Raw genomic sequence first — 19098 nt, forward strand, 5'->3', positions numbered from 1 at the left:
CGTCCATATAAGTGACGGTCGTTTCAGTACGCTGCAGCTCCGTTTTACGATTACGCAATTGTTCCAGAAAGCTGGTCATGATAACTTTCTGGTTCTGCACTCGGGAAGGTTATATCGTTAGGATCGTACTCTACGTGACAAAGATACAGAGCGTAGGCGGGCGCTACAAATACGTTGCTACACCAGGAGTTCTGAGACGGTACGGTAAGCATACGATAAATGTCGCGTTCGTCAATACGTCCTTCAGCTGCAGCCACCCAAGCACCTACCATACGCCGCACCTAGAAAAAAAAATAAACAAAAGTTTGGGATATTAAACAAATGTGCACTGAATGATTTTTGTGTATGAATTTAAGTTAAGATATCTTATACATATTGCAGTTTTCCCACAACCACTTTAATCTCACCTGACGATAGAGAAACGATCGTCCTCGTATACGTACGTCCCAAAAGTCGTAAAACTGTTCAGTCTGTTCACTATTAAATACCGCCGTCATACTCTGTCCTCGTTCAACCGTGATCTGATCGATACGTCTTAGCGAATGCATCGCTTCCTGCTGCCGAGGATTACCCTTAGCAACAGCCATAAAAGTTCGAAAATCATGCATCCCTTCGAACATCTTAGCAACCGTAGCGAATGTAACGATATCGAACTGCGAGTGTCTGTTGCGTAAAAACAATGTTCGAAGAAAACATTATCATTAAGCGATAACAAGCACTCCAATTTCATCTCCACCAAATCCAGCATTATTACCCTAAAAAGTAGCACCGGTCGTGTTCTTCTATCGGAATGAAACGTGAGTGTGGATGCTGTCGGGTGGAATCACAAGCATATTTCCTCTTCAACACCGCCAACCGATACAGGTAAGTACGTGATTTGGCGCATAATCGTGCGTGAAAGGTGTGCGGAACGTGCACGGTGCTAAGAATGCGCAAAGATTGGGCTTCTTTCTCGAACGCACGATTAAGCGTTGTAGTGATACGATGCGTGTCGTACGGTTTTCCATTCGGGCGTTGTAAATCCACATGGACGGTATTGTGCAGCGCATGCACGCCAGTATCAGTGCTGCACGGTGCCGAAGGATTAGTCACAAAAAATGTTGTACAACTTTCATCCCTCCCATGTATTGTAAGCGTTTAACAATTCATGGTTCCCCTACTTACCGACTCGATAGTTTCAACAAGGGTTCATTAACAGGCCTGAGTTTCAGCAAAGCTTCCTCGATTACTCCTTGCACGGTATGTGGATCCTTAAACTGACCGATTGTTTTATCGATTTTGCGCTGAATGCCACTGTAAGAAATCGTCAGATTAATGTTGTAGCACATGTAGTGTGTGTTCTACTGTCGCGATGATGGTTACGCACCGAAATCGAGTGCCAATGTAGGATAGGTTGATTAAGTAACGATTCATCGAATACCGATCGAACTTATTGCCAAGGCATGAATTACGAAAGCGGAAATGTGAAGAATACCGACATCAAATGCCGGTCGTTTCGTTTGTTGTTTACGTTTATTAAGAGATAGGAAAAAATCGTTGGCCACAGGGTGTGCATCGACCATCTAGATGACATTTTATAATTTAAATATTTTTTTCTGTTCATAATAAAGATTTATGAGGTTTCGAAATCTCTCTTCAATTTTCACTTCATTTGTTAACATTACATAATAATCAAATCACAGAAATACGCAATGCAAGGAAATATTATATGTCGTTATTTGTGATGAGTTTATACCACAGTTCGTTGTCTTCTAAATACAGGGTTTTCAGGCTGATATCATTGTACCTTCTTTTATTTTTCCAATTATATTTCATCCCAATAATATTGCTTTACGCACGAAGAACCACATCAAAATGCAATTGCATATGGATTGTTTATTCATAAAATATAATCGCGTAAACAATATTTCTTTCCATTTCATTTTCAACCAACCACATCGCCTCGCACTTAGTTTCCTACAGTATATCCGGTGAGCAAATAGCCGCTGCTCCCAGACATGGTCACATCCGGGTGGGTACGATTCGGAAGAATTTGATACTGGCGCATCCAGTTGGAAGTTACACGTAGATACGTTACAGATGCTTCCGTCTTTATGTCCACGTAACATTCGGTAAGAATTTCTCTCGAATTGCTGAAGATCACGACCGGACGGCTTGACTTGACAAATGGCAGCAATGCTTTCAGAATACTTTGAGGATGTTCCTTCGCTACGATAACGAGTGAATCAAACTTTTCGTCCATAACCCTTGTGGCAGCTTCATTCTCCAGTTCCCATGGTTGCTTTTGCTTGTCTAATTTCACCTGTTTTGCTACGGTGACCTCTAATCCTTCATCGGTTTCTTCGTGCTTGCGTTTGTTGGTTCCATTTATTCCCTCTTCCCTTTCGACAGTGGGCGAATCTTCTGGAACCACGGGCATATCTTTCACATCCTTTAGCTCAACATCCTTTTCACCATTGCTTACTTCTTTGTCTTGGTAGAAATGTCTCAGCACAGAATAGATGTTAACCGATACGCAACGAGCTTGTTGTTCGGCTGGATAATCCATTGCCAGTAGGGCTTGCTTTTGGGCAACGTTACCGGGATGCATATGTACCAGTTTACCACCGGTTCCGGCTCCTATTGAGTTTAACATCGCTGCCGGCAACAGTCCATTCGTGCCTGATTCATATAACAGATAATTACCAACACTGCATACACCACTGTATGAAATTATTTGCGACAGCGTATCGAAACGAACGCCAAGCACCTTCTCCGGATCCAAACGCCAATATATGTCGGACAGCAGTCGCACCGATGGACGCCGTATTGTGATGTACTCGAAATACTTTTTCTCCTTGCGCTTGAGATACTTTTCCTGTGAGTATTCCGTTTTGGTCGCAAAGCTTTTCGAGTTTTCCACTAGCTTGCCGATTACCTCCGATGAAGATTCACACTCTTCTCGCAGCTTCAGAATTTCCTCCGTCGACAGGGCCTGCGATTGTCGATCGTCAATGATGTTGCGATTGTCATTGCCGCTCTCTTTAATCAAAAGTTCCTTCAAGTTCCTTATTTCCGAAGGCGTCGAAAGAGCATCGAGCGTGTAGACTCGCTTCCCACGTTCCTGCTTTGGGACTAGGTGGAATGTCGTGAGATACCGATGATTTTCCGCCAGCCGTAGTTCTACTTGATCCTTTCCCAAATTCACGATCGTGTTAAGGTTGGTAAATTTTTGCAGCTTTGTATATTTCTGGCGCTGCACGATCAGGTAATCGCCTACCTTGATCTTGTCGGTCATTTTTGGGATGAAGTGCTGGATAGCTGAAAGAATTTACAACACTACTAGAGTTACATGTGCTTTAGTTAAAGCTAGTAGATATTTTTATGCTCTTTTACCTCAAAGATGTGAATTAAATGTTCAATTCGTGCGCTTTTTTCACGATTTCACTAGTGCACATTTGCGACCGCATGTATTTTGTAAACACCGGCCCGCTTTCTCGTTGTCACAACATTGCATGACAGTTTCCGAAGAGAACACAACGCAGATTTCCACGCAATGTGTATCTTGGTAATTTGTGCAATACCTCACTGTAAGCTCCTTGTCCATTGTCAAACGCATCAACAGATCAACACTGTTGTATACAGCTGCAACCGGCATAGTAAAACATAATCTGAAACGGTACGCGGTAAAACTAGTTATTAACAATGGCCAAACATCATCCGGATTTAATTTTCTGTCGTAAACAACCGGGTGTAGGTATGTACGGCTTTTGGAGAACATTCTAAGCCTCATTACAGATGCTAACAGATGCCTTTCGCTTTTCCCTTGCAGCTATCGGACGCTTATGCGAAAAGTGCGACGGAAAGTGTGTGATTTGCGATTCGTACGTGCGACCTTGTACGTTGGTTCGTATTTGTGACGAATGCAACTACGGTTCCTATCAGGGTCGTTGCGTTATATGCGGAGGGCCAGGCGTATCGGATGCGTACTACTGCAAGGAATGTACGATCCAGGAAAAGGATGTAAGTTGCCGTCTAATTGTACATCGATATGAGCAGTTTAATTCGTCCACGTGCGTCCGTTTATTGTCCTTTCCACAGCGCGATGGATGTCCCAAAATCGTTAACCTCGGCAGCTCTAAAACAGATCTGTTCTACGAGCGGAAAAAGTACGGCTTTAAGAGATAAGCGTAGGGGTAACCTTGTTTAGATTCTTACTGTAACAAAACCTTTCCGGGCTTAACTAAGATATAAATAAACAACATCTACTACAATCATTACCATCCTGTACGTTGTTTTCGTGCCAAATGCCGTGTCAACAGGCGCAACGAATGGAGCACGTTTTACTTTGCGCGACTGTCTTCTGTCTGCGCGATAGCTTCTTATCATTGCCACTTGTTATGTGATAGCCATCGCGTTTGAGTGCTTTCACTATCTGTGAAGTTGTTCTTTCTTATCGAGCGTAGATGATCTACACTGCAATTAGTTTCCGTTTAATATGGTCGCAATGTCGCACCCAGTCACTGTGGACTACCGACGAAGTGTGCACATCAGTTATGTGGATCATGAGGCTGGCATAGTAGCATTCTTTTAAAACTTTATATAAAAAGCAAAGTCCTGCGTGTCACTATGTTGCAAACTGGAGCTGAATTTGTGCTTTCACCTGTTGGCGTTACGAAAATAGTGTCCCTTGTAAGCATATATCTATGAGAGAAGACTATTCGACTTCAGCGCTACTGTAGGGAATAAAACAATTCGATACTCTCCACAGCTGTGCATGATCGTAGGTGGAATGATTTTCATCACTGCCGGTGACTGTGTGGAGTCGAGGGTTTGGTGTGTGTGGCTAATTTGTATCCTCATCGGTGTGTATAGGCACATTTTGATCGTTCGTTTGATTCCAGGAACGTAACGTATATCACCATTACTACAGCCAGTGCGCTTCTAACGATGGTTTCGTATTCGAGTTTTGCCCTCAACTTGGTACGAACAGATCGTGGTCTCAAGACGCAACATATTTCCGTGCTAGCCGTTTCGTACGCGGTATTCTTTTTCTTACTGATCGTATCGATCATTACAATGACGCAGTGCACTCGTTCAGTGCATGTGGTGCAAAAAATACCGGAGGTAAGTAATCTCAATTCGGCCTCGCTCAAACTATGTTCACTGTTATAGTAACAACATACTTTTCGCACCCGCTCATCGAAAGCCTCTAACTATGATAGCTGCCGTATTGTTAGCTGCTAGCGGTACGGTTTTATTTCTCCGTTGGAGAGCAACGATACAAACGGAAGAACTCCAGTTACACGCGCACGGGCGAACGGTTTCCGATATGCGTACCAATCCGACAGAAGCAGCACGGAAATCCGTTATGGTTTAAAACACACCATCACATCGATAATCAATCTCATCTCATCAGCTGATTGTAGCTTTATTTTAACAAAAACATAAATGTACCTTTCTTTTCGCTGCTCAACATGTCATTTTTCCATTATGCCAATGCATCCGAAATGCCCAAATCCTTAGCCACCGTGTACGCGCAAACGGTCATCATCTGATCCTTTACTCGGTTGTAGTTCTCTATGGCAATCGGTCGTCCCTGTGGCCACGCTCCCAACTCCTTGTAAACCGGGCGTACAAACTTCATCCGGAAGTTACTATTGGCAAAGGCAAGAATTTCATCCATTTTGTCAATCAACCGTGCACGAATGTATAGCCGTACGAAGCGGAAGCGTAATTCGGCGTTCTTCGTCGTGCTGAATCCGTACGTTTCGCCGAGCAGCGCTATTTTTTCGGCCGTCAGATCAACGATCTTTTTCTTCTCGAGTAATTGGGCAAGAAACTCGATCAATTGCACGCTGGCCAGTTGTTGCTTTAGCAGTGGCGAGTTTTTTATCGTGTCCAAATCATTTTCCGCCCATAGGGCAGCATGTGCCAGACATGCCTCCAGCATCGATCGATCGTAGCTGAGGAAACGTGATGGTACAATTAATTTACAGACTTAGTAGTATTCTGCAATCAATCGATGCGCTTACAACATACCTTGGTATGACCGGTGGCATTCCTTCGCCGAACAACCATAAATCCCAATTGATGCGCTCGAGTAGCACTTCATTTTTGGGGTCCTCGCGGAACCACTCGTACAGCATCTGCTTGAAGTCGTTCGTAAGCACCGACTGATACTTGAAGCGGTTCAGGTAAGCGCGGAAGAATGGCTCAAACTTTGATGGTCCGCCCAGCAGATCTTCCAGATAGCGCAAGAAGGTTGAACCTTTGATGTACGGAACGGTTGAAAACGCATCATCCGGTCCACATTCGGAAAGATCAACAACCAGTTTCGTTAGTTCGGGCGTATCAGCTAACTGGGTTTTAATCTGTAAGCAAAAATCCCTTTTAACACATTCGCTTTTGGTCGAGTTGGAACACAAAACCACTTACACAATCCGACAGTTCACTTAAGCCGTGCAAGGCATGGAAATCACGCGACGCATTACCGGACAATCGTCCAACGATCTTTCCCTCGACAAACACCGTGAATCCTTCGTTCAGCCAGAAATGTTCAAAGTTTCGATTCGTCACCAAGTTGCCGGTCCAACTATGCGCAATCTCGTGCGCCACTACTGTCGCCAGGGATTTATCACCCGCCAGCAGTGTCGGCGTTACGAAGGTTAGGCATGGATTCTCCATGCCACCGAACGGGAAGCTCGGCGGCATTACCAGCAAATCGTAACGCTCCCATACATATGGTCCACAAATTTCCTCTGCCTTTGCAATGAAATCAGCCGTTTGAGAGAACTCTTCCGCTGCCTCATCAATCTGCTCCTGTTCAGCCCAAACGCTTGAGCTAGAAAAGATATCATTGAAGCGTTCATCAGTGGTGCTCTGTACGCTTCAAATGAAGCGGATTACTAACATGGGCCCGATCGGTTTAGAAACAAGTGCTCCAACTACTATAGCAAGCAGATAGCTCGGAATCGGTGTCTTCTGCTGAAACTTGGATTTCCCCGGTTCGAAGTCCACCTTAATCGCACTCATTAGCCCCGTAACCTCTGTAGGGTGATGAAGCTGATTGAAAAAAAAAAACGAAACGCCAAGTCAGCAAAACCAAAAACAAACCTCATATGAATAAAATTTCCAAACCTTACCGTTGCATTGTACGTAAACTTTACAGCCGGCGTATCCTGACAGGGCAGGATCGATCGGGCATGAATAGCCTGACATTGGCTGAACAGATATGGATGCTTTTTGCCGAACGTTTGTTCGGGCGTGAGCCATTGTAGGGCACTTGCCTTGGGTGAAGTTTCGTACCCGATCACCAGCGTTAAGTCACCGTTCGTTTTCGTTGGCAAGTAGATCGTAAGCTTCGAACCGATGTTCTCGACCGTACCTCCAATGTCCCAATCCAACGGGATCTCACCGGCGGAAGATTTTGCCACGACAGACGATACACTAATGTCGCTCACGTCTAGAAACTGGAGGGGCGAGATGATCAAAACGTTGTTAGTCAGTATATAGTCCAGAATGCTTCATACGTACAATTTCCTCCAGGTCCTTTTTGGTCAGCTTGAAGTGGAGAGTCGCCGTACCGGAGATAGTGCTCTTATCGAAGTTAACCGTCCAATCCAGATCCACATGACGTATGATAAGCTCATCTGTTAGAATGATGATGGATAATGTGTGGACGGGGAACATAATAAACATGTTAAGTGCCAGATAAGGCAAAACAATTGAAACAATTTCAATGGCATTCCTCATCGCTGCTCCATCTTGTGGCGAACAATACTTACGTGCATTGGAGTATGAGCTTGGGTCGAGTGGGCTCAAACGCATCGTGGTAACAGGCCGGTACAAGGCTAGCAGTGACACTACGATGGAAACTGTGAACAACACAAACATGACGCGCTTTACAAAATTGTACATCATTACCAATAATGATCGCTAATTAATGCAGATCGGGTTTAAATGCCGTTCAGCGATACATCATCATCATAACCCACGCAGATGAGATCACGAATTTGGTGGCACGTATTCCGTATCCGACCACCACTGACAGCCCACGATCTACTTCTCCTTTGAATTGATGCCTTTTCATTGTCATTGGTGGAAAAATTGCTCGGTATATGGCCAAACGCATCGCAAACTTACCAAGGAATGAAAAATATCTTCTACTTGCTGATGTTTTGTCGCACCGACTCGCACGAAAACCAACTGTTGAGTGAGAATTATCAGCGGGCTGATTGCAAAATTCTAAATGCTATGGCAACGAAAAGGCAACATCATTTTTGATCAAGTTGTCCACAACACGAACGTCAAACACGTCAAACACCTGGAGAACCGTCAAACGGTTCTGTCAGGTTTATTGTGATTTTATTAGCCCCCATGCTAAAGAAATCCATAGGTTTTTTCGCGTTTCTACGAAATATATTGGATTTTAGTGAATAATTTAAATAAATTACATTCGCAAGCATTTTACACAATGTCGGTTACACAACGAGTCCAGGTAAACCCGAATGAAAGTTCTGTTCAGAGTGTTTTATCCCGCACTCGATGCCGGCGCGTGTTATGAAATCAGAATCATGTTGATCATTTATCTATTTTTTTGCCTCTAGCAATGGGCTACATTCGCCAGAACATGGCACATATTCGATTGTACTTGGCAAAACCCATTCGAAGCCGCATCCTTAATAAGGAAACACCTGATGGGTTTGCATAAACCAATTTACCATCCATTGAGTGAGTGTTTACTACTGGATTGTCAACAAATCCGGTGTTTTACGGTTCAGGAACTCACACTCCTGTTCCGTTATTCAGGAACGACACACATAACATCTGGATCCCTTCTTTGTAGATGATTGTGGAGACCATGTAGTGGTAATCAACACTGCTGAAATTGCACTTCCCGGCGATGAGTGGAAGAAACGCGCCTACTTCCACCACACTGGTTATGCGGGTGGAGCAAGCTGGACATTGGCATGGCAATTGCATGAGAAAGATCCCACTATGGTAACGATAATGAATTGTGTTTGCTTTTTAACAATGAAACCCATTTTCACCAAGAACTTCTGTTACTCATTGAAGATCATGAAAAAAGCTATCTACCGCGCCATGAAGGGAAACCTGCAGCGCCGACACACGATGCAAAGACTTCACCTGTTCAAGAGCGAAGATGTGCCGAAGGAGATGCTTGATAATGTGACCAACCAAATACGTCAACCGCGACGTGTTCCAGAACGTTTGGACCATATCGATCCGGAGATGGTTCGCAATTTCCCAAAAATTATGGACTACCCGAAGGATTACATTCTGCGATAAGTTGAGCCACTTGTTAGTCCAGTAGTTGATTGCATTATTTCTCTGCCACGCGGTTAGTAAATAAAACAATATATGCATATATATTACAACAGTGATCCTGAGTTTATCTCGTAACTTTGTACTTTCAATCGGATGGTCCAGCTTGGTAGCACGTCAGTTGGTCGCACCATTCTGCTGAAAATGCTCGCAAAGCTTCAGAAACACGAGTCCCGCGTAGGGTTTGCTCTTGTTTCATCATACGGCGTAGCATTTCGAAGAATTAAAAATGCGCTCACTATCGCATTACCAGGCAACCAATTCTAGTGGCCTTACTTTAAGGCTTTGAGCACATCATCAAGGATGCTCTTTGCTTCCGGGAACTTTTCCTTCCTTGGTGGTCCCTTCGACATTCCGGACCAAACCAGAACTTTCTCGCCGTCAGTCGACTTTGCGATGGAAATCTCGAAAGCTCCCCGGCGTGGTTTACCGTTCTCGTTCAACACAAGCTGCAGATTGTGTTCTGGCGCAAGCCTGCACAGCTCCGAGTGGACCTCGGCAGCCTTGCGCTTGAACACGGATCATGATTTGCAGTGTTCGATGATCACGTAAGCTCCATCCTTGGATCCTTCGTTTGCTTCCTCTGAATTTCTAGCTGCATTCTCTTCTGGTTTCGCTTTTTTAGCCGTTGTCTAAAAATAAAGACGAGATAAAGCTTGTTCAATTCCAATACGAAACGTACGCTTCTCGCACTTACCTCGGTAGACTTGGTTGTAGAGACACGCTTACGTCGCGGAGCCATTGTTATGGCGCTCTATTAGTTTTAGGGAAAGACTTCTTTCTACGCAGTGTTCGTCTGATGTTGCGTGCTTGTTACCGGCTCAAGGCTACGCACATATGTAAATTGCAGCCTGCTTTGGGTGTTTGGCGCGCACGAACATAGATCAAACCATGTTTGACAGCCGGCTGGCAACACTGCCTCGTGCAGAAAATAAATGGCGCGAACAGAATAACTGTCAAATAAAAAAACCATTGGTCAATTGAGCATGAGGAATGTTTTTAGCGAATGCATAACGAACGCTAGGTTTTACTTCAAACTGTGTTTGCTGATATTTCGAATTACCGCATCATTACTATAACATAAAAACATGACCTTCTTTATACTGATTCGCTTACATCAAGCAGATTAGAGGATTTATTAAACAGATGAAACGCTTTTTCTAACGTATTGCATTCCAGCTTACTGAAGTAATGTAAATGGCATAAAATATACATAGATCAGGGAACAATTATAATTACTAGTTACTAAACGTGTACAAGATTGATGCCATGCGTTGTTCGTGGGTTTCCTTAACGTCATGGGATAGAAACAGGTGTGATATGCAGTCTTAAGGTAAAGTTAGGTCTGTAGTTTGAGGAATCTCTCGATGGGTTGTTTCGTACTTTTCGTTTGTTTATAAATGACCGCTGATGACTATCGTTCGTTTGCTGGAGATGCAAACGGTGATCTACAATCGCGTCCCTAGCATTGCTATGATCGAAACTTTCCTTTTTTTTTACTTTTTTATTGATCGCTAGCCACTGGTTGCAGCATATTTCGCGTAAGGATGCCACCTGAATGAAAGCAACGAGTACAATTAATTAGTCTTATTATTGGTTTAATCTTATTAAGTTATTGGTTTTGCGGGTTCGATCAAAAGATCACAGTACCTGTAATTCCATCCTCACTGTCTACCACGATGCCCAGGTACGTTGCGAGACCTCCAATGACCAGCACCAGAACGAAAATCACAATGAGTAGAGCCTTCTCGCGGGAGGTGAGTTCTCGATGGCATCGACACGACCACGTCCAATACTGTTCCCGTATTACGCTGCAATCGAAACGAGAATCTGCAGGATCAATTACCATGTACAAACAAAGCATTTGACTCATCAATGCTGTTTGGAATAGCTTCATACGTATCTGGACGCACAACAAGGGACGTCGTGACGGAAATAGGAGTTATAAATGAGACTATTACTAGCTTCCCACCACCTGGGACAGAAGATTGATAAGCAGGCGATAGCGCACTGTTGACGAAAAATTGAATTGATAGCTACCGATTCTGTTCGAACAAATGATTGATGTGTAGGGGGGTATGATTCATCCAACCAAGTATAACCCGAGAACACAAAAAGCGCTGCGCCGAAGACGAGTCCTGTCACCAAGTAATCCGCTGATTGGTAATCGAAATCCAAACAATTCTTAACACCATAACAGATGACATCCACTTCTATGTCCGGCTTTTGGTAAGACGAAAACGCTTAGAAGAATCTTTCTGTGGTAAAGTATTTGGTAATTACAGTTGGTAAAGGATTACGGATTTAAAGGAAAGGCTCTTGAAGATTGAGTAGCCCAACTGCATCAGACTAAATAATCATAAGACCACACGGACAATCGACCTGAACGTGTGAAATAGTTACAGTTCGCACTGGCGAACACACTCTTCGAAAAACTATTAGCAAAAAATCTCACAAATTCCCACCCAATCCCAGAGTTTCGCATGTTCCACATCGATGACAGTCACTTTATCCTCTTATCGCAACACCGTTATGTTATCGCCATGCTGTAGCGCGATGTTACACATGTTCCTATCATACACACCAGATATCCGATTAGACGTGGAAGGAATTTCAGCACAAAAACACACTACACACGTTCTCTGTAGCAAATGATCGTAAGTCCAAGCAGCTTGCGCTTTGTACAGTTTCATGCCTTTCGCTCTTCTTGGATTGCTTAGATTTTGCTTGAACACCACACCTTTACATCTCGACTCGACAGACCACGCTCACCTGGGTTGTGTTGTGTTGGGCATGTTTATCACAGTGGCTCCGGAATCGTTAGTGAAGGCGGGATTGACCACACCATTATTCGCACCGGTACCTCGCATTGATCGCACGGGCCGTTCCGGAAGCTCATAATCTGTTTGTAAGTGTCCCTGGTCAATGAAGTACACCTTACTGCTACGATCCGGCTTAATGGTTCCGTTTCCCGAATCATCCCGGCTATCGGATTTGTTCAGCGTTGCGGCAGCGTCAACCAACGTCGGGAAGGTGCGACTCGCAATGACGGGACTTTGAAATGGTGTGCTGTATGCCGACGGAGGACTGCCCAAGTTCGGTGGTACCTTCGATCGCACCGTCGCATACCGCGATTGTTCGCTAAGGTCCGATTCCGAGCGTGACGGTGCACCCTTACGCTCGCCGGGCAGCCCAGTTGTAGTTTCCGTTCCGTTCGATGTACCATTTTCCGGCGACTGTTCGTTGCTTCCCTGATTGCTGATGAACGAAAACGAGAGGCTGTTGCGAATAAATTGCATCACCTCGTACGGCTTTTAGGGGAAACCGATCCCTGGCGTTTCCTTGAACTTGAACTTTCTTCTATCACCAATCCTTCATAGACACTGTGCGGTGGTGTTGCGAATCTCCGTTGCGTGCGATGTTCTCCTGTCCGGTTTGGCTTACAGCAACTGACCTGTAGAACGACAAAAACGTTACAACACTGAGAATGTGAATCGAAACGTGCGCATTGTGATGGTCGGGTCGGTTTATGGTTGTTGCGAAAAAAAAACGCGTAGCGATGTGTAGCGTTGCGGCAGTGGCTTCCCGATAACGACGATTTCCTTATTCGGGTTTCACGGCAGGGTGCATGATAAGATACAGATAATCAACGCCTGATTGTCACCCCGGAACGTTCGATGGGTGGGGTACGATCGTGGAAAAATAATGTTACCTTTTAGCTATATTTTAATGCACACTGTCAACAAATCGCATGGACCTGAACTTTGTGTGTTGTGGAGAAATAGAGACCGATTTAAGTGGGTCCCTCCTTCAGATAATACTGACGCACCGTGATTAACGAAATGTGAACTCTAAAAAACCGCTTGTCGTGACAGAGCCTCCAGTCAAAACACCAGAGATACAACAATGATTACGCGCACAAGACGAAACAAATCTTATCACACCGACGGCATCAACCTCCCGCTGGTTGGTACTGGACGAATTTGTACCATGCACAATTAACACAAACCATGAAAAGGCGACATTCTTTTCCCACACTTCATACACCACAAATGATCAAGCGTAATCCCTTGGTTCACTTCCGGCCAAGCGGATTAGCGCCGGCAATGCGGTACGACGATATGTTGGGAAACAGAGTGCATGTTTCATGCGCACTCGGTTCACTACCACGTACTTAAACGTATCGCCATACGCCACCTCAATCGTTGGGCCAGGGCACGGTGGTGATGGACCATAACAGCGCATTAAACAAAGCCACCGAGTAACAGAGATAATCGATCCGAGAGCAACTCCGCGCACTGCAACAATCTGCTACATCCCGAACAGGCCTAGCATGCTCTTTGCAAGGGATGTGTACGTACACTAAAAAAATAAATGTTACCCGTTATCGCAGGTCGCTGGTCTTTCAACAGTTACGACGACCACGACAGCGGGACCTCGACCACAATTCTCCCAGTGTGTGTTTTAGCTACTTGTGTTGCTTGACTTGCATCTCTGGTAGGCTTGTTCTCTACCAAATAACGCGCCGTTGGTGGTAGTTTATGGCTAATATGACACCCTTTGCCGCTTGGCAAATGTTTATCCAGTCGTAATGCGGTCTTTACATTCCATCACACCCGTAAGCTAGTGTATTCCATATCTTCCGGTAGGTAGAGGTCGAGGTCATAAGTACACTTACAACATAAGCCTTCTAGTATAGCCAAGTTACACTGCCCGACAGCTGTGTGTACTCTCCATTCGGGGTTTTCGTAATTTCACCGGGCGTTGGCTCCTTTGGGGGATGATTGATTCAAACTCCAAAACTGAACATCACTGAGGAGAGATATCTTTCTATCCCCCAAGAACTGTCTCGTTACGATGTTACAGCAACACTGGTCGAATGCCTGCGGGATATACAAGCGAACGGAAAGAATTGGGCACTGGTAGTATCTCGTTATCGCAAGGCGTCATACGCTTATTTATTTCCACCCATGGTTCAGCTTTTGTGTGAAACGGTTATCCCATGATTATTACGTATTAGGTCAAGACGTGAAAATACATAAAATCCTTCATCATCGTGAATGGTAAAAATGATCTGCTTTGGTGTTTCGGGGGGGAATGCTAGACCAATTTGTATTTGGATTGGATGGTGTTATCAGCAATACGAGCTGATTTTATAGTATCAATTCTGAAAATTATCAGGTCGGGATTTTTTGGACTGCTGTAGGGGAATTTTTTTACGGAATGAGATCAGAATATTATTGACAATCGCAACACAACCTTGGATAGTTACACCAAAAAGTCGTCCTCGCCATATACGGCTACCTCTTGTCCACAATCTATCGTTGAATGGTAATCTACCTGATCACCGTCACTTGACGATATATAAAACAAACGCAGGAAAATAATGATCCTAAAGATCTCACCTCACAACACGGCACAAATGAATCTAATCCGCGCTAAAAGAAACTATCATCCCTATGCGCATAACCAATAATTGTTGGAGGCTTTTCTCATTCTGAGGCTTCGTTATCTTTACTGTAGGACCAAGGTAAATTACATGTGACACGATGTCGTGTACGTTACGATCTTGCACAGTGTAGGAAACGCGAATGTCCCTAGTGCATCGCGCAGATAATGTTCATTGTGTGTGGCGAGTGGCTGGATGTGGAGGGGTTTTTTATTTGATAAGTTAAAATAATGCATTTACGCGCACTTCAAAATTCTCATCATGTGCTTGAGATGCGTATAAGGTTGGAGCACTGCAAACAACGCAACCAGACTGGTAAAACAACCTTGGGATGGAAGAAAAATTCGTTTACAAGCGATAGCACATGTTAACATTTACTATTTATTTTAAAATTAATCAAAGCGGTGGAGCCATATTACCATATAACTAAATTTAAATATTTACAATTTTGAGCAGTAGGATACATGTATGTAGCGAGATGATGAAATTTCTCACAAGTACAAGGATTCTTACAAATCGACACCAGTCTCCCGTATGTGAAACTATTTATTGGCCTCAGGGTAAATAGAAGCCAAGGAAATCCAGCAATGGTATGGCCAAATTATGCAGGTAGTTGTGTCACGAAAACACTACGTAGGTTAAAAATCACATACTTACATATCCTACATTGCAACAACTTCGCTGTCTTTTCCTGTTGCAGGAGCCCTGTAAAACTCTCATTGTTGCGTGTCATCGTCTGCCAATCCAATGTATTGGCCTATCTGGCGGACGTATCAACACTATCACTCCATCTCAGATAAGGCCTAATGCTCCTCCTCTGTCCATGTGGAAGACCTAAAAAGACTATACGAACTATACTATACGACTATATACTGTTTGGGATCACAGGATGACCGGAGCCTGGTAAGTCTAATTCGCTGAAGCTAATAAAAATGTACACATAATATAATATATTTAAGCCGGCCGAGTACACCCGGGATAAGGTGACCTTTCACGGTTTGGAGAAGGTAATGTCTTCAAACGTTTGTGAATTGTATCTTAGATTAAGCTTCCCCATTAGTTGTAAGCAATACGGCCTGGCCGTTCTTATTGAATAAAAAAAAAAAAAATAAAAAAAATAATATATTTAAGCGACAAACAAAACTAAGCTCGAACAAGAGCTGCCATAAAATTGATTGTACAATTCTTAGATAAACCATCTTTAACATTACCATTTATTGCATCAGCGCATAATTCAACGGACAAATATTGCTATATAATAAACTTAAGTAAGAATAGCCAAAAGAAGGAAAGTAGTTTAGGAAGGACAAAGTTAAATACGTTGTTGGCCTTAGCCAGCGTTACATTGTGTACATTATGTGCATTCCATGTTAAAAAAAATCTACAGAACTAATCGTTTAGTTCATTGAACAAGCTATCCAAATCTATGTTTTCTCCGCCGGAACTTTCGACTGTAGTCTTATTTTGTGTCGGTGTCTTGTAGAAATTTTCCGCCTGTTCCAGACTTATCGTGCTCATCTCACTCTCCTGCGAATCGATAAGCCCCAACCGCTTACCAACGATAATCTGCTCCCAGAACTCTTCCTTGCGGCGAGTTAAAAGCATGTCCTTAAACTCAGTCACCCACTCATTGTACCGATATGGACCAAGTGTTTGTGCTTCGCTACGGTATACCATCAGCGCCAAAACTACTTTATCGCCCGGAGGACGCATCGACATGAACAACAGTTCGAACAGTATGTTCTGCAGTTGGGTAGCAACGGTGGCAAACTTTTCTCCTCTGCGCAAAAGAAGAGCAAAATCTTCCGCCGGTGTTACGCTACCCACGGAGACAACCATTCTACGGTCGGCATCATCATCGTCCATGAGAATACCGCTGTCTATGGTAGAGACGGTAGAGGCAGCATCATCCGCTAGCTTGATCTTTGCCATCCGTTGAAGCCATTCAGTGCGAGTGTTTTGTTTGATTTCCTTCAAATCGAACAGTCTCTTTACGTCGTCAAGCGCTGGTTTTGAACGAGTTGCTACCTTTTTGGGGACTTCAAACAGCTCTTGTAATGTGGTGTCCACCGGTGGCAAGGGTTGTTTGGGATGGAGTGCTCGATGGGCTACCGCTTGGTACACGTGTTGAAGCGTAGGATTATACGTGTTGTGCAGAGCAAAGGCTTCACGCGACTCGCCATTTGAATCATCGATTGCATCCATTAAATTCATACTATCGATTAACTTATCTATCGCTTCGTATTGTTCATCTGTTGGTACTGGTTTGGATTTTAACAGCGGAGGAAATTTCAAACAGCACAACTCATCTGAAAACATACAACAAACATTTAGAAACATTCTGCAATCAGTATTGCGTACGTAAGATATTACCTTTAAATATAAGCTCCATCATCACGAGGCAAGGAATTTCGTGTCTGTACGTCGGCAATAAGACATTCAGCCTTGGTTTATTGTCTTTGCGGTACACCTTAGTGGCGATCATGACGACGCTCAGTTCGTGCATTGCTTTAACCAATGCGGCCAGTTTGTGATTCGATGCGGTACATCCCTTTTTTGCCACAACAACATACGACCCCTTCGAGCTCAAATGTTCCTCAAGTACGTTGCTTGACGCGGTAAATCCTAAACAAGCAAGTCGCGATTCACCCGATCTATACTCAATATCGATCGTATTGTCGTAAGGTACCACCGTGGAACCATACATATATCCCATGATGATATCTTGCATTGATATTTCGATTGGTTTATCGTTCAACAAGTACTGTGTTTTCATTTCCACCTTAGAGGTGGTGCCGGACAACTCGTCTGCACTGTCCACTTTGAACGATCCCAATCCTTTCTGTTCGCTGATCATAACGTACGCCGAAATGGACACATTCACCTTCGTGCCAATGCTGAGAATGGAATTCCACGGTGTAGGTCGTACCACCTTTGGGTCGAAGAATGTTAACATTCGCTCAGCCCAGTTTATATTGGACAAGGTTCCATCGGTGTCCTTTAGCAATTTCTTTACCAATCGCTCGTTTTGCGACCGTACTTCTGTTTTGCTTGCTTGCTCATCGAAAGTACCCGATGTGGTGAAAATCGATCCGATAGATGCTGCCGGATGTAGTACAAAATTTGTTATCAAGTGCAATGCGCCATTGATGTCCCCTATGACATCCAAAACGCTCTCTATCTGATCCTCCCGGACATCGGTTCGTTCTAACAATGGGGAAATTAAAATTATACTGTACTCGGTGAACTTTTTGCCCTGAGCACCGCTCCGCAAAAAGTTCGATGCCACGATCAGTCCCTCCAACCAGCTTGTTTTCACCTTGGTTTGAGTTACTTGATCCAACAGTATTCTCAGGGTAGCCCAGTTTGCTTGTTTCAAGTCGAAGGCTTCAGTAATGTGTTCGTATCCTCCTAATTCGATATTGAGTTGGTTGTCCGTTTCATCTGTTCCGAACAACACGACACCAACATGGTCATTTGGAGCGCTGAAAATCTATTGCAAATTAACGTTTTCGTTAGTTGTCGCATGGTTTAACGTTGGACAATATTGATCATTACCATTCGTTGTATGATAAGCGATGCACAAGCTTTCGACTTCTGAAAAAAGGATTGCTTATCGGTCCCGGTAGCCATCGCAGTGGCAAGACCTACATCCAGTACAATTATGTGCGCTTTCTGAAATATAAAACACATTTTCATATTAATCCGTTCGTTGATCTACTAATGGTAGCGAACTATATCTAGCAATCTGTTTTAAAGGACACTGTGTACTATATCATTATTGCTTGCACTGATTCTAATGTGTTCTTAAGTAAAATAACATTTTACTTACTCCAGATGCGCGAGCCATCGTGTTGAGGTTGCAGCGGTAAATGCCTTTCGCAATATTCGACTCTATTTAATCAATGATTTGCAACGAATCACACGTTTAAATTATACTGCAGCTTGCTACAAACGAATCAACCGGTGAAAATGTGCTTCTCTGTAAAGGTCCTCAATCGTTAGAACGTGGTCTTCGCTTGGGACGTACTTAAATTTTGCGGGTTCAGCATGTATTCACATCTTTCTACATGAATTCACATGAATTCTGCGGTGTTTGCGGTGGTGCATGCAAACAGCTGTCGGTGGTTTGACAGTTTAAAATTATGTGACAGGTTTATTAGCTGTTTCGTTCAAAACTTGAATTTTTGTTCATCACACTTTGGTGTGTGTTTTAAATATACTGGATGGAATTATGAGTAGTTTAAGTAAAATATTGTAAATTTCCATTGTTCCATCACTTCCCATCATTCATTACAAGCATTTGTTGACTTGTTACTTAA

At 43.7% G+C, this 19098-nt stretch overlaps 9 protein-coding genes across 9 annotated transcripts; 3 read left to right on the forward strand and 6 right to left on the reverse strand.

Annotated features, from left to right (window-relative positions):
* Window positions 1-50: 50 nt before the first annotated feature.
* LOC128714543 (tRNA pseudouridine synthase-like 1) lies at window positions 51-1413 on the reverse strand. Its single transcript, XM_053809418.1, has 5 exons — window positions 1367-1413; window positions 1165-1293; window positions 755-1066; window positions 408-663; window positions 51-281 (listed from the first exon to the last, which is right to left on the reverse strand). The coding sequence occupies exons 1-5, from the start codon at window positions 1411-1413 to the stop codon at window positions 51-53; spliced, it is 975 nt and encodes a 324-aa protein (XP_053665393.1).
* A 535-nt stretch (window positions 1414-1948) lies between these two features.
* LOC128715128 (tRNA (adenine(58)-N(1))-methyltransferase non-catalytic subunit TRM6) lies at window positions 1949-3277 on the reverse strand. Its single transcript, XM_053810009.1, has one exon. It carries the CDS (start codon window positions 3275-3277, stop codon window positions 1949-1951), a length of 1329 nt encoding a protein of 442 aa, XP_053665984.1.
* A 407-nt stretch (window positions 3278-3684) lies between these two features.
* Window positions 3685-4167, forward strand: LOC128716049 (PHD finger-like domain-containing protein 5A). The gene is made up of 3 exons (XM_053810972.1): window positions 3685-3736; window positions 3812-4002; window positions 4081-4167. Exons 1-3 carry the CDS (start codon window positions 3685-3687, stop codon window positions 4165-4167), a joined length of 330 nt encoding a protein of 109 aa, XP_053666947.1.
* Window positions 4168-4608: 441 nt separating this feature from the next.
* On the forward strand, window positions 4609-5359 carry LOC128714952 (uncharacterized). Its single transcript, XM_053809834.1, has 4 exons — window positions 4609-4671; window positions 4751-4815; window positions 4884-5106; window positions 5189-5359. The coding sequence occupies exons 1-4, from the start codon at window positions 4609-4611 to the stop codon at window positions 5357-5359; spliced, it is 522 nt and encodes a 173-aa protein (XP_053665809.1).
* Window positions 5360-5470: 111 nt separating this feature from the next.
* On the reverse strand, window positions 5471-7899 carry LOC128711118 (leukotriene A-4 hydrolase). The gene is made up of 7 exons (XM_053805983.1): window positions 7767-7899; window positions 7516-7631; window positions 7125-7451; window positions 6893-7044; window positions 6418-6823; window positions 6022-6353; window positions 5471-5945 (listed from the first exon to the last, which is right to left on the reverse strand). Exons 1-7 carry the CDS (start codon window positions 7897-7899, stop codon window positions 5471-5473), a joined length of 1941 nt encoding a protein of 646 aa, XP_053661958.1.
* A 556-nt stretch (window positions 7900-8455) lies between these two features.
* LOC128713733 (39S ribosomal protein L13, mitochondrial) lies at window positions 8456-9291 on the forward strand. Its single transcript, XM_053808600.1, has 4 exons — window positions 8456-8479; window positions 8589-8712; window positions 8828-8982; window positions 9058-9291. Exons 1-4 carry the CDS (start codon window positions 8456-8458, stop codon window positions 9289-9291), a joined length of 537 nt encoding a protein of 178 aa, XP_053664575.1.
* Window positions 9292-9599: 308 nt separating this feature from the next.
* Window positions 9600-10069, reverse strand: LOC128714912 (selenoprotein H-like). Its single transcript, XM_053809792.1, has 2 exons — window positions 10025-10069; window positions 9600-9959 (listed from the first exon to the last, which is right to left on the reverse strand). Exons 1-2 carry the CDS (start codon window positions 10067-10069, stop codon window positions 9600-9602), a joined length of 405 nt encoding a protein of 134 aa, XP_053665767.1.
* A 762-nt stretch (window positions 10070-10831) lies between these two features.
* Window positions 10832-12626, reverse strand: LOC128715197 (uncharacterized). The gene is made up of 3 exons (XM_053810080.1): window positions 12100-12626; window positions 10978-11138; window positions 10832-10881 (listed from the first exon to the last, which is right to left on the reverse strand). Exons 1-3 carry the CDS (start codon window positions 12624-12626, stop codon window positions 10832-10834), a joined length of 738 nt encoding a protein of 245 aa, XP_053666055.1.
* Window positions 12627-16165: 3539 nt separating this feature from the next.
* Window positions 16166-18626, reverse strand: LOC128712546 (X-ray repair cross-complementing protein 5-like). The gene is made up of 4 exons (XM_053807439.1): window positions 18609-18626; window positions 18335-18451; window positions 17150-18269; window positions 16166-17085 (listed from the first exon to the last, which is right to left on the reverse strand). The coding sequence occupies exons 1-4, from the start codon at window positions 18624-18626 to the stop codon at window positions 16166-16168; spliced, it is 2175 nt and encodes a 724-aa protein (XP_053663414.1).
* Between the last annotated feature and the right edge of the window lie 472 nt (window positions 18627-19098).

This window comes from Anopheles marshallii, chromosome 3 (assembly GCF_943734725.1).
Source record: "Anopheles marshallii chromosome 3, idAnoMarsDA_429_01, whole genome shotgun sequence".
Lineage (NCBI taxonomy): Eukaryota > Metazoa > Arthropoda > Insecta > Diptera > Culicidae > Anopheles > Anopheles marshallii.

Bases quoted from the DNA above. Each gene is read 5' to 3' on its own strand.
- LOC128715197 (XM_053810080.1), bottom strand. From the start codon at position 12,626: ATGCAATTTATTCGCAACAGCCTCTCGTTTTCGTTCATCAGCAATCAG. The intron at 11,139-12,099 runs GTGAGCGTGGTC...TTTCGATTGCAG, and splicing joins CCCAACACAACACAACCCAG to CGTAATACGGGAACAGTATT. The intron at 10,882-10,977 runs GTACTGTGATCT...GCTTTCATTCAG, and splicing joins CAGTGAGGATGGAATTACAG to GTGGCATCCTTACGCGAAAT.
- LOC128715128 (XM_053810009.1), bottom strand. From the start codon at position 3,277: ATGACCGACAAGATCAAGGTAGGCGATTACCTGATCGTGCAGCGCCAG.
- LOC128713733 (XM_053808600.1), top strand. From the start codon at position 8,456: ATGTCGGTTACACAACGAGTCCAG. The intron at 8,713-8,827 runs GTGAGTGTTTAC...CCTTCTTTGTAG, and splicing joins ACCAATTTACCATCCATTGA to ATGATTGTGGAGACCATGTA. The intron at 8,983-9,057 runs GTAACGATAATG...TACTCATTGAAG, and splicing joins ATGAGAAAGATCCCACTATG to ATCATGAAAAAAGCTATCTA.
- LOC128716049 (XM_053810972.1), top strand. From the start codon at position 3,685: ATGGCCAAACATCATCCGGATTTAATTTTCTGTCGTAAACAACCGGGT. The intron at 3,737-3,811 runs GTATGTACGGCT...TTTCCCTTGCAG, and splicing joins TCGTAAACAACCGGGTGTAG to CTATCGGACGCTTATGCGAA. The intron at 4,003-4,080 runs GTAAGTTGCCGT...TCCTTTCCACAG, and splicing joins GTACGATCCAGGAAAAGGAT to CGCGATGGATGTCCCAAAAT.
- LOC128711118 (XM_053805983.1), bottom strand. From the start codon at position 7,899: ATGTACAATTTTGTAAAGCGCGTCATGTTTGTGTTGTTCACAGTTTCC. The intron at 7,632-7,766 runs GTAAGTATTGTT...TCATTCTAACAG, and splicing joins AAGCTCATACTCCAATGCAC to ATGAGCTTATCATACGTCAT. The intron at 6,354-6,417 runs GTAAGTGGTTTT...TTTTGCTTACAG, and splicing joins TAAGTGAACTGTCGGATTGT to ATTAAAACCCAGTTAGCTGA.
- LOC128714952 (XM_053809834.1), top strand. From the start codon at position 4,609: ATGTTGCAAACTGGAGCTGAATTTGTGCTTTCACCTGTTGGCGTTACG. The intron at 4,672-4,750 runs GTAAGCATATAT...TACTCTCCACAG, and splicing joins TTACGAAAATAGTGTCCCTT to CTGTGCATGATCGTAGGTGG. The intron at 5,107-5,188 runs GTAAGTAATCTC...GCTCATCGAAAG, and splicing joins TGGTGCAAAAAATACCGGAG to CCTCTAACTATGATAGCTGC.
- LOC128714543 (XM_053809418.1), bottom strand. From the start codon at position 1,413: ATGAATCGTTACTTAATCAACCTATCCTACATTGGCACTCGATTTCG. The intron at 664-754 runs GTAATAATGCTG...TTTACGCAACAG, and splicing joins GACCGGTGCTACTTTTTAGG to ACACTCGCAGTTCGATATCG. The intron at 282-407 runs GTGAGATTAAAG...TTTTTTTTCTAG, and splicing joins GATCGTTTCTCTATCGTCAG to GTGCGGCGTATGGTAGGTGC.
- LOC128712546 (XM_053807439.1), bottom strand. The intron at 18,270-18,334 runs GTAATGATCAAT...AATTTGCAATAG, and splicing joins CGCTTATCATACAACGAATG to ATTTTCAGCGCTCCAAATGA. The intron at 17,086-17,149 runs GTAATATCTTAC...GTATGTTTTCAG, and splicing joins GATGGAGCTTATATTTAAAG to ATGAGTTGTGCTGTTTGAAA.